Source organism: Hyla sarda, chromosome 6, assembly GCF_029499605.1.
Source record: "Hyla sarda isolate aHylSar1 chromosome 6, aHylSar1.hap1, whole genome shotgun sequence".
NCBI classification, from domain to species: Eukaryota; Metazoa; Chordata; class Amphibia; order Anura; family Hylidae; genus Hyla; species Hyla sarda.
In genome coordinates this window covers 288,692,889-288,704,069 of record NC_079194.1, presented here as the reverse complement: position 1 = coordinate 288,704,069, position 11,181 = coordinate 288,692,889, and the positions used below count along the sequence as shown (strand labels likewise).

Sequence of the window (11,181 nt, the reverse complement as noted above, 5' to 3'; positions counted from 1 at the left end):
CTGTTAGAGAATTCCCTAAAATGGACAGAGCAACTCAGCCGTGAAATCCATTCAAAAGGCGCACAGGGTAGACTAAGTTATATGAGCAATTTACTGAAAACACTAAAGGAGTACTCTGGTGCATTCAAATTTATCCCCTAAATATAGGATAGGGGATCGGTGTCAGATCGCTGATCCACCCCCTGCGCGGCACTCTGGTAGACGCTAGGAAAGGAGCGCTTCGACCTCCGCAAGAAGCTGCAGCCGACACGCCCTCTGCATGTATCTCTATGGGAGAATTCGGAGATACAGCATTAGGGCATCTGGCTCTCCCATAGAGATACATGGAGGGGGCGTGTCAACCGCCCCTTCGTGCAGGGGTCAACGCGCTCCATTCCTGGTGCGAGCCGGGGTGCCATGGAGGAAATCTCGGGGGGTCCCAGCGGTCTGACCTCCTGCAATCTGACACTTGACATAGGTTTTAATGCATCCCAGTACACCTTTAATGGGGACATTTATAGCCTGCAAAACTACAACTCCCAGCATGCCCAGACAGTGAGGAAATGCTGGGAGTTGTAGTTTTGCCACAGCTGGAGAGTCGTAGGTTGGGGCTTACTGCCCTTAAAATGTGTCTCTGTGTCTGGTACACAACTACGACTCCCAGCACGCCCTGAGTTTTAATAAATAAGAATAAGCTCCTCCCCTCCAAAAAAAAATATTATAATTTACACTCTTTTCCTATTTTATGATTAGAAAAAAAAAAAGAGGAAAACAAATATTCGGTATCGCCACTTGTGGAAATGTTAGAACTATTAAAAGAAAATGTTAAATGTTAAAAAAAGAAAAGAAAAAAAGTCCAAAATCGCACATTTTTGGGTCATATCACATCCCAGAAAAACACAGAAAAAAAAATGAGCAGAATGTCGCACGTCCGCAAAAGTGGTACCGTTAAAAACTACAGATCATGGCGCAAAAAACGAGCCCTCATACAGCCCTGTATAGAGAAAAATAAGAAAGGTATAAGTGGGTGAGTAGAGTGTCAGAAAGGTAATACAGTAGCACTTAACACAGCCACTTTTCCTTTCAGTTTGAAGTTGACTGTGCTGCGGTAATTTCCCCTAGGTGTGAATTGTTCAAATGTATCAAATGCTGTGTAACAGTTTATTATTGGCTGCAAAACACTAGCACAGTGCACTTCCTTTACATACAATTCCTTTCTATTACCCTAGGTTAGGACTGTGACCACCTAGCACCGGACATACCTGTATCTTCGCCGTGCAGTATTGCTCACCCACATAGCAGAAATCTCCGGACACGTTGGTCTCAAACCAGAGGTGATCACCGTACAGAGCCGCCTCCTGCGAGAGAGGTGATAAGATGAGAGATTACTGCAAATGGTTAATACTGCAGTGAGGGGGTCCCATTGTGACAGGTATAAGGCTATAGACTTGTGTTTCCCAAACAGCGTGCCTCCAGCTGTTGCAAAACAACAACTCCTAGCATGCCCGGACAGCCTTCGGCTGTCCGGGCATGCTAGGAGTTGTAATTTTGCAACAGCTGGAGACACTCTGGTTGGGAAACACTGTCCTATAGACAAAAAATGGTGACGCCCAGTTGTCAATTTACTCATATATAGAGAAGAAGAACAAGACGGATAAAAGATGCTGCATAATTTGTATTTCATGTGTTTATTAAATCAGATCCTCTGTACTACACCACACAGGAGAGATCCTCTATACTACACCACACGGGAGAGATCCTCTATACTACACCACACAGGACAGATCCTCTATACTACACCACACAGGAGAGATCCTCTATACTACACCACACAGGAGAGATCCTCTATACTACACCACACAGGAGAGATCCTCTATACTACACCACACAGGACAGATCCTCTATACTACACCACACAGGAGAGATCCTCTATACTACACCACACAGGAGAGATCCTCTATACTACACCACACAGGAGAGATCCTCTATACTACACCACACAGGAGAGATCCTCTATACTACACCACACAGGAGAGATCCTCTATACTACACCACACAGGAGAGATCCTCTATACTACACCACACAGGAGAGATCCTCTATACTACACCACACAGGACAGATCCTCTATACTACACCACACAGGACAGATCCTCTATACTACACCACACAGGACAGATCCTCTATACTACACCACACAGGAGAGATCCTCTATACTACACCACACAGGAGAGATCCTCTATACTACACCACACAGGAGAGATCCTCTATACTACACCACACAGGAGAGATCCTCTATACTACACCACACAGGAGAGATCCTCTATACTCCACCACACAGGAGAGATCCTCTATACTCCACCACACAGGAGAGATCCTCTATACTCCACCACACAGGAGAGATCCTCTATACTCCACCACACAGGAGAGATCCTCTATACTACACCACACAGGAGAGATCCTCTATACTACACCACACAGGACAGATCCTCTATACTACACCACACAGGAGAGATCCTCTATACTACACCACACAGGACAGATCCTCTATACTACACCACACAGGACAGATCCTCTATACTACACCACACAGGAGAGATCCTCTATACTACACCACACAGGAGAGATCCTCTATACTACACCACACAGGACAGATCCTCTATACTACACCACACAGGACAGATCCTCTATACTACACCACACAGGAGAGATCCTCTATACTACACCACACAGGAGAGATCCTCTATACTACACCACACAGGAGAGATCCTCTATACTACACCACACAGGACAGATCCTCTATACTACACCACACAGGAGAGATCCTCTATACTACACCACACAGGACAGATCCTCTATACTACACCACACAGGAGAGATCCTCTATACTACACCACACAGGAGAGATCCTCTATACTACACCACACAGGAGAGATCCTCTATACTACACCACACAGGAGAGATCCTCTATACTACACCACACAGGAGAGATCCTCTATACTATACCACACAGGACAGATCCTCTATACTACACCACACAGGAGAGATCCTTTATACTACACCACACAGGACAGATCCTCTATACTACACCACACAGGACAGATCCTCTATACTACACCACACAGGAGAGATCCTCTATACTACACCACACAGGAGAGATCCCCTATACTACACCACACAGGAGAGATCCTCTATACTACACCACACAGGAGAGATCCTCTATACTACACCACACAGGAGAGATCCTCTATACTACACCACACAGGAGAGATCCTCTATACTACACCACACAGGAGAGATCCCCCATAATACACCACACAGGAGAGATGCCCTATACTACACCACACAGGAGAGATCCTCTATACTACACCACACAGGACAGATCCTCTATACTACACCACACAGGAGAGATCCTCTATACTACACCACACAGGAGAGATCCTCTATACTACACCACACAGGAGAGATCCTCTATACTACACCACACAGGAGAGATCCTCTATACTACACCACACAGGACAGATCCTCTATACTACCCCACACAGGACAGATCCTCTATACTACACCACACAGGAGAGATCCTCTATACTACACCGCACAGGACAGATTTCAGCTCTGAAGCCTGCAGAACTGTGCATGCAGCTCTAGAGTATAATGCAGGCTGTAGATGAAGATCACTACAAGGAGATGTTATGTTATGTAATTTTTTTACATCTAATCTGATCTGGTGTTAAGAGGTGAGCACCCAGTATCCTGGCCAAGTATCTCATCATAGACTTGTCTGTTCCTTTAGCATCTTCTCATCTGGCGGCAGAACTATGAGAAAACTCAAAGGTTCTTCCCCTAAAGCTGCACAAACCAATCTTAGAGGATGTAGACATAAATATAACTAGAACCAGAAAAGGAAACTATTAAGAAAGCGGCACAGAAACAACCACCCGACAATAAAGGCAGGAATAATAAAAATAAAAAATCCCTTCACTTGGACACGTCCTTTGTCAGATCAGACAACATAGGACGCAGTAAAGTTTTAAGAACACTATTGGGAAAATAGTACAAAAAATGAGTAAATGCAAATGCCACAGGAAACCACAAGCTGAAGCCTGTACACAAATACTGCTGCCTGGCAGCCCCGACTATACAAACTAAAGCAATGGTTTGATAAGGGCGGTAAATCCTGCCAAAGAAAGAGCCACCACCAGCCAAACACTCAGGGGTTACGAGACGAGACGCCATTCAGCAACGGTCCCTGGAGAGGAAAGAATAAAATAACACAGAGCCCAGAGGCAGAGGAGAAAACACAATGTCCAAGAGCAGCCAAAAGATTAGGATCCAGCAACGGCCACCCAACATAACCCATCCTCCCTATGGAGGAAGGATGAACAGTGTAAACAACTTCAGAGGATAAAATATAAAAAGATCAAACAAAAAGGTAAAAAAAAAAAGACAAAAATATGTGAGGGTGCGGTTGTTAAGAAGGTTTTCCGGGACTGTAATATAGGTAGAAAAGGCAGATAAAGGAGTTTACTTATCATCTATCCACAGGACAACACAGAGAGGCACAGTGCTGGGACTTGTAGTCCAATGTGGGTGCTCAGTTTTAAAAGAACCGAAAAATAGGAGATACTCAGAGAGCACAATCGAGCAATTCCATATGTGTCAGCAGTAAGGGAATTCAATCAAACAAGCAGGACAGCAGCCGGATGTTCCAGTTGTAATACTACTAACGGGGTGCAAAGCTTAAAGACAGCAAGACAGCTTGAATCAATGAAGTAAAAGAGATGAAGCTTGCACTCACCGTTCCTGTAGAGATGCTTCATATGGTCATTCCGTTCCGGCAGGGAGACTTCGGTGATGCGGGGTGCTCAGAGGCGAACAGCCGTTTTCGCGCGAAAACGGCTGTTCGCCTCTGAGCACCCCGCATCACCGAAGTCTACCTGCCGGAACGGAATGACCATATGAAGCGTCTCTACAGGAACGGTGAGTGCATTGCTTCATCTCTTTTCCCTTCATCAGTTTCAAAAGACCTGACCATGAGTCTATTTAAGATGCGTCCAAGTAGTAAAGGAGCTAAAAGCGTAACTCCAAGGCTTCAGTGGAAAAGCAGTTTATTCACCCATCAAGTGATACAGCTATGATTTAATCCCTTCAATGGGATCTATTTTTTTTAAAGGAATTACAGTGTGTGTTATATCAGGTATAAAAAGACCCATCCTTTAGTGACACTAAATAAGTTTGCTGAATATCCAATGCAATCCACCGGAAGAATTGTGACTTTATAAATAACGTGTTTCAGAGCTTAGGAGCTCCTTCATCAGGCACGAAGGGGCTCTTAAAAGGGGTACTCCGGGGAACTAAACCCATAGCCCATCCTTTCCCTCCCACCAACCTATTTAATTGTCTAAATATCATTCATTAGCTATAGAGAGCATTTTCCCTCTTTCAGCTGTTGCTTACATGCAGGGAGTGAGAGAAAGGCGTCATATTCATATCCTGCTTGTCTTTGTGTAAACCTCTCACTGAGACAAGCCCCCACCCTCCTGCAAGACAAACACCACGTGATGGGCAGAGAAGCCCAGTGAAGATCCTCAGTCACAACTCAGCACATAACACTGCTCTTTTCCTGCTGTAGATTTAATCACTGACTGCTGCACATGTAACACCTGAATTGCATTATGTTTATGGTTTACTAATACAGTATATTATACTCGTACGGTGTCCATTTTAGGACATAGTCAGCCGTAACTCCGTCCGGCGTCAGGTGACACAGTGTTCTGCCTCCTCTCTAGGACCAATATCGGTCAGGCGTGAGCCGCAACTCCCGCCTCCATGATCCAAAACTCTGTCATCCGAAACTCTGTCATCCCTCTGACAAAAAACCTTCCTGCAGTGTAGCAGAGCCGAGTCAGTGTCGGCTCTCTGCTATACGGGTTCTGCTGTACATGCTATTCAGTGTCGGCTCTGCTATACAGACAATGTAGAGCATGTAGTGTCTGTAGTAAACGTGCAAGTTTCACAGTTTCGACTCTGCTATACATGCCGTGCAGCGTCGGCCCTGCTATGCGGCAGGAAGTTGCGTCTGAGGGATGACGGCCTTTTGGACGAGGGAGTTTCGGATGTGGGAGGACGGAGTTGTGGCTGACGTCTGATGGAGGATTGGTCCGAGGGAGGAGGCGGGACGCTGTTTCGCCTGATGGCAGACGGAGTTGCGACTGACGGCGATTGGTCTGAGGGAGGAAGCGGGATGCTGTTTCGCCTGACGCGGGATGGAGTTACGGCTGACAACTGACTATGTCCTAAAATGGACGCCGTATACTCGTAATTCATGAAGTCACATTCTTCTGGTGGATTGTGCCAGATAACCTGGACTTTCTCCTCTTAAGACTCCCTGCATATCTGGGCTGGCATGTTTCGGTGCAGATACCTGGGAGGCTGCACCACTTGTGTTACTCCTGCATAAAGGTTATGTCCGTTACACAACCCAAGAAGGTGAGCAGTTCCCGATTAGGGGGTCACTACACCATTCACACTTACTTGTGTTAGACCTACTGCCCTATGAGAATCTCTGCTTCCCCAACTTAGACATACTGTAACTAATTAAGTATTGATAACATTATACAAGTGTTGCAAAAAAAAAATAATTAAATACTAATAATTGTTTATATAAATACACAATCATACAAATTTTGTGCATATTCATTAATACATCTCATATATGGCATCATTAAAGCTCATTATACATCTCATTTATTGCATCATTAAAGTGCATTATACATGTCCATTACACAGTATTTACATAATATTATAATAAACTGAAACAACAAAAAAAAACATTATCTGCTTTATGAATAAACGGGCCAGCATATTACTAAAGGAGTACTCCGGCGCGCACTTTTTTCCTTTTATCCCGTCCGGGCTGCAAAATAAAAGAAAACACACTTTCTCTTACCTGCCAACGAGCCCCCGGAGCTCCGGTACACTCCGGTACAGGTGTTCGGTCCCACACGGAGCTTCAGCCTATCACCGGCAGAGGCGGGACATCGCTGCGGCCGGTGATAGGCTGAAGCTCCCTGTGACGTGCCGGGCTAACAGGAAGTAAGAAGAATACAGCCCGGGGACCGAACACCTGTACCGGAGCTCCGGGGGCTCATTGGCAGGTAAGAGAAAGTGTGTTTTCTTTTATTTTGCAGCCCGGACGGGACAAAAGGAAAAAAGTGCGCGCCGGAGTACTCCTTAAGTCTGAAAAGTAGAAGTGGAAGACAAAGGTGCGCTCCTAGTGAAACACTGTGATTGCTGGAATAATTAGTGCCAAGTAATGCACCTTACCATATGTGGTGTACTGAGAGTACAACACCTTAGTTAGCCTGTAGACTCGCTTGGAGTATATATCCAAAGGGGTGGCTGCCTCGGCGTCCTTGACCGTGACCTCCAGGTCCGGTATGATTAAAGGGGTACTCCGATGGAAACCTTTTTTTTTTTTTTTTTTAATCAAGTGGTGCCAGAAAGTTAAACAGATTTGTAAATTACTTCTATTAAAAAATCTTACATCTTCCAGTACTTATTAGCTACTGAATACTACAGAGGAAATTCTATTCTTTTTGGAACACAGAGCTCTCTGCTGACATCACGAGCACAGTGCTCTCTGCTGACATCGCTGTCCATTTTAGGAACCGTCCAGAGTAGGAGAAAATCCCCATAGAAAACATATGCCGCTCTGGACAGTTCCTAAAATGGACAGAGATGTCAGCAGAGAGCACTGTGCTCGTGATGTCAGCAGAGAGCTCTGTTTTCCAAAAAGAAAATAATTTCCTCTGTAGTATTCAGCAGCTAATAAGTACTGGAAGGAGTAAGATTTTTTTTTATAGAAGTAATTTACAAATCTGTTTAACTTTCTGGCACCAGTTGATTTATTTTTTTTTTTTTTAAAGTTTTCCACCGGAGTACCCCTTTAATGAAAAAGAAGAGAAAAAAAATGGGACTTCCCGGATGGCACCTTCCCTGATTGAAAACGATATCAGTTTTCTATCAGGGAAGGAGGCCATACGGGAAGTCCCATTTTTTCCCTTCTTTTCCAGCATATTACTAAGGGCTCGTTCACACTGCGGACATTAAGCCAGCGAAATTCTGTGGTGGAACGTCTGCTTGCAGCAGGCTGGTGGGTTAAATGGGGCAACAATCGGGCATCTGCCTAGTATAGCACACCGCCACCTCCAGCAGTGCCACAGACATTGACCTATTGGGCGATGGGGGGGGGGGGGGGGGGTGGTGAAGGGGGCGGACACCAACGATATAAAAAATACTTACACTCCAGTCCACGGTACTGCGAATGTTCGTTTTGGAGTCAATGTGCACCACGCTGGATGAGGACGAAGGTGTGAGATGTTGGGCTCCAGATTTGGCAATGGCTTTTCTGTAAGACAGATAAGATGCATCTGAGATTGCTTAAAGACGAAGTTACAATCAACTTCTGTAGTCTATACCAGTGGTCTCCAAACTGTGGACCTCCGGATGTTGCAAAACTACAACTCCCAGCATGCCCGGACAGCCGTTGGCTGTCCGGGCATGCTGGGAGTTGTAGTTTTGCAGCATCTGGGAGGTCGTCAGTAAGGGGACCGCTGCTCTATATGGTGTAACGATTAACCAGTCAGGTATACTTTTTTATTATGGAAACCATGCGTAGCCCTAATGGCTCCATACAAAACATCTACATCCCATCTGACTAGTATCTGCTGCGTTTATTCATCCCCCACTGCTCCGGCAGTGCCAGTCCCTGGTCCCCTGCTGGTCTGCATTTATGTTGGTTGAGGCTGTGATATGTCTAGAAATACTCCTTTAAAAGGTCATTCCCATCTCATAAAGCAAATGGCAATGGGCATCCAACCTCTGGAGAACGAAGGGGCAGCAGTAGCACTGTATTTCCGGAGGATTGGGTACCGCGTTGCCTATTTTTAACCCAGGATCGGTGGGGGAATACCTTAGTGATACTCCTTCTCATTCTAAAAGTAATAAAATTAAATAAATGCCACCTCAGATAAAGAACACATGACAAACTACACAGCGTCATTATTTATTTTACCAAAAACTAGGAATTAAGAGGGTAATTATTAGGCAGGTGCTGCTAATCAAATGTCCTTAATTAACTGAAAAATCAACACATTTTAGCACCTCCTTAAAAGAAGTAGTTTTGGCAGCATTCACATGTGTGTTAAAGGGGTACTCCCCTGGAAAATATTATTATTATTATTATTATTTTTTAAATCAACTGGTGCCAGAAAGTTAAACAGATTTGTAATTGACTTCTATTAAAAAAATCTTAATCCTTCCTCTACTTAGCAGTTGTTGTATGCTCCACAGGAAGTTCTTTTCTTTTTGAATTTCCTTTCTGTCTGACCACAGTGCTCTCTGCTGACACCTCTGTCCATTTTAGGAACTGTCCGGAGCAGGATAGGTTTGCTATGGGGATTTGCTCCTACTCCGGACAGTTCCTAAATTGGACAGAGGTGTCAGCAGAGAGCACTGTGGTCAGACAGAAAGGAAATTCAAAAAGAAAAGATCTTCCTGTGGAGCATTCAAGAACTGATAAGTACAGGAAGGATTAAGAAGTAATTTACAAATCTGATTAACTTTCTGGCACCGGTTGATTTCAAATAAATAAGTTTTTCCAGGGGAGTACTCCTTTAACAAAGAGATCAGCAATGATTTTAGGAAAGCAAATGTTCCTGCCCATCGATCTGAGAAGGTTTATAAGGCTATTTATGAACAATACGAAGTCCATCATTCTACAGTGAGAAAGACTGTTCACAATTCGGAATTCATTCAAAACAGTAAAATAATCTGAGGACTGGACGTCCCAGCAAATTCACCCCAAGGTTTAAGACTAAACGAGTATGAGTACTGATTTTTTATTTTTAAGTACTCACTGATAAGAATTACCAATACTTTTTTAAGTCATGTGACAGCAGAGGTGGCCCAGTGCGAAAATCAAATATAAGGCTCTCGCTGACAATCACAATTAAGCTATGCCCTCGGTAGTTGAGTAGGTTAATCCGACTTATTAGGTAGAAGCCCCCAGTAGGTAGAAAAAAAAACCCTTATTTGGTAGAAACCCCCAGTAGGTCGGGAACCCCCCAATAAATGTAGAAGCCACCAGTAGATAGGTAATGCCGCCTATGTGGTAAAAGCCCCAGTAAGTAGAAAGGGAATTCCCCTATTAGGTAGAAGCCTCCAGTCGGTAGGTAGGTAGAAGCCTCCAGTCTTCATCTGAGGTGGCATTTATTTAATTTTATTACTTTTAGAATGAGAAGGAATATCACTAATTCTAAGGACTTTTACCTAATGGGGGAATAGGTAAAAAGTCCTTAGAATTAGTTAGAGAATCCTCCCTATTAGTTAAAAGCCCCCAGTATGTAGTTAGGTAATTTTGCCCTTTTAGGGTATCCCCCAACCCCTTTTAAGTAGAAGCCCCCAGTGGTTAGGTAGGGAACCTCATATTAGGTAGATGCCCGCCCCCCCCCCCCCCATTTCCCTCAATATGCCCCCTCGAAAAGAATCCCACTCATCTTCCCTACACTGCCGCGCTGAGGGCTCTGCATGCTTCGCTCTGTTAGTGGTGCAGGACCTTCTCTTGCAAGATGGAGTGATGCAGGACCTGCCACATGATGAAGTGATGTCATCACGTGGCAGGTCCTGCACCACTCTGGATATTGGAGCAAATGATGAAGAGTTCTCATTTTATGGAGGAAAGGTTAGAGGAATTTTTTTTATGGTATCGGCATCGATACAAGTATTAGAACATACCAATAAGAAGCTGAAGCACGAGGGATATTGGCCATAGCAACCAATCAAGAGCTCAACTTTTATTTTCTTTACTGCTCTGGGAAAATGAAAGTGGTCATGTGATTTGGTTGCTATGGACATCCAGGCAAATTTTTCTGTCAGACATTTTTGATGATTGGAGGCCCTGTTCTATGTATTTTGTCATTATGTTAATCCACATTACATTCAAAAACAGGACGTTTTGTTTTATTTTTAACCCTATAAATATCTTGTACAGAGATCTGGCGTCAGGGTATAACATTCCTGCTCCCGTACGAGATATTACGCAGGTGCCCACAAATACTGCCAGCGCTGAACACTATCTAAGGCCAAAATAAACAATGAGACAACCCCCTTGGGTTCTGCATGCCGGGGAGGGGGAGAAAAAA

General features: G+C 44.4%; 1 protein-coding gene across 8 annotated transcripts in view; it reads right to left on the bottom strand.

The window, feature by feature from the left end:
* DGKZ (diacylglycerol kinase zeta) overlaps positions 1 to 11,181 on the bottom strand; it is a 232,754-nt gene that overhangs the window by 93,181 nt on the left and 128,392 nt on the right. For all 8 annotated transcript variants that reach the window (XM_056527642.1, XM_056527644.1, XM_056527645.1 and 5 more), the window contains 2 exons: positions 8,282 to 8,387; positions 1,242 to 1,337 (listed from right to left, as the gene is read on the bottom strand). In XM_056527642.1, coding sequence (XP_056383617.1) covers positions 1,242 to 1,337; positions 8,282 to 8,387 — 202 coding nt within the window. The remainder of the gene's footprint in view (positions 1 to 1,241; positions 1,338 to 8,281; positions 8,388 to 11,181) is intronic.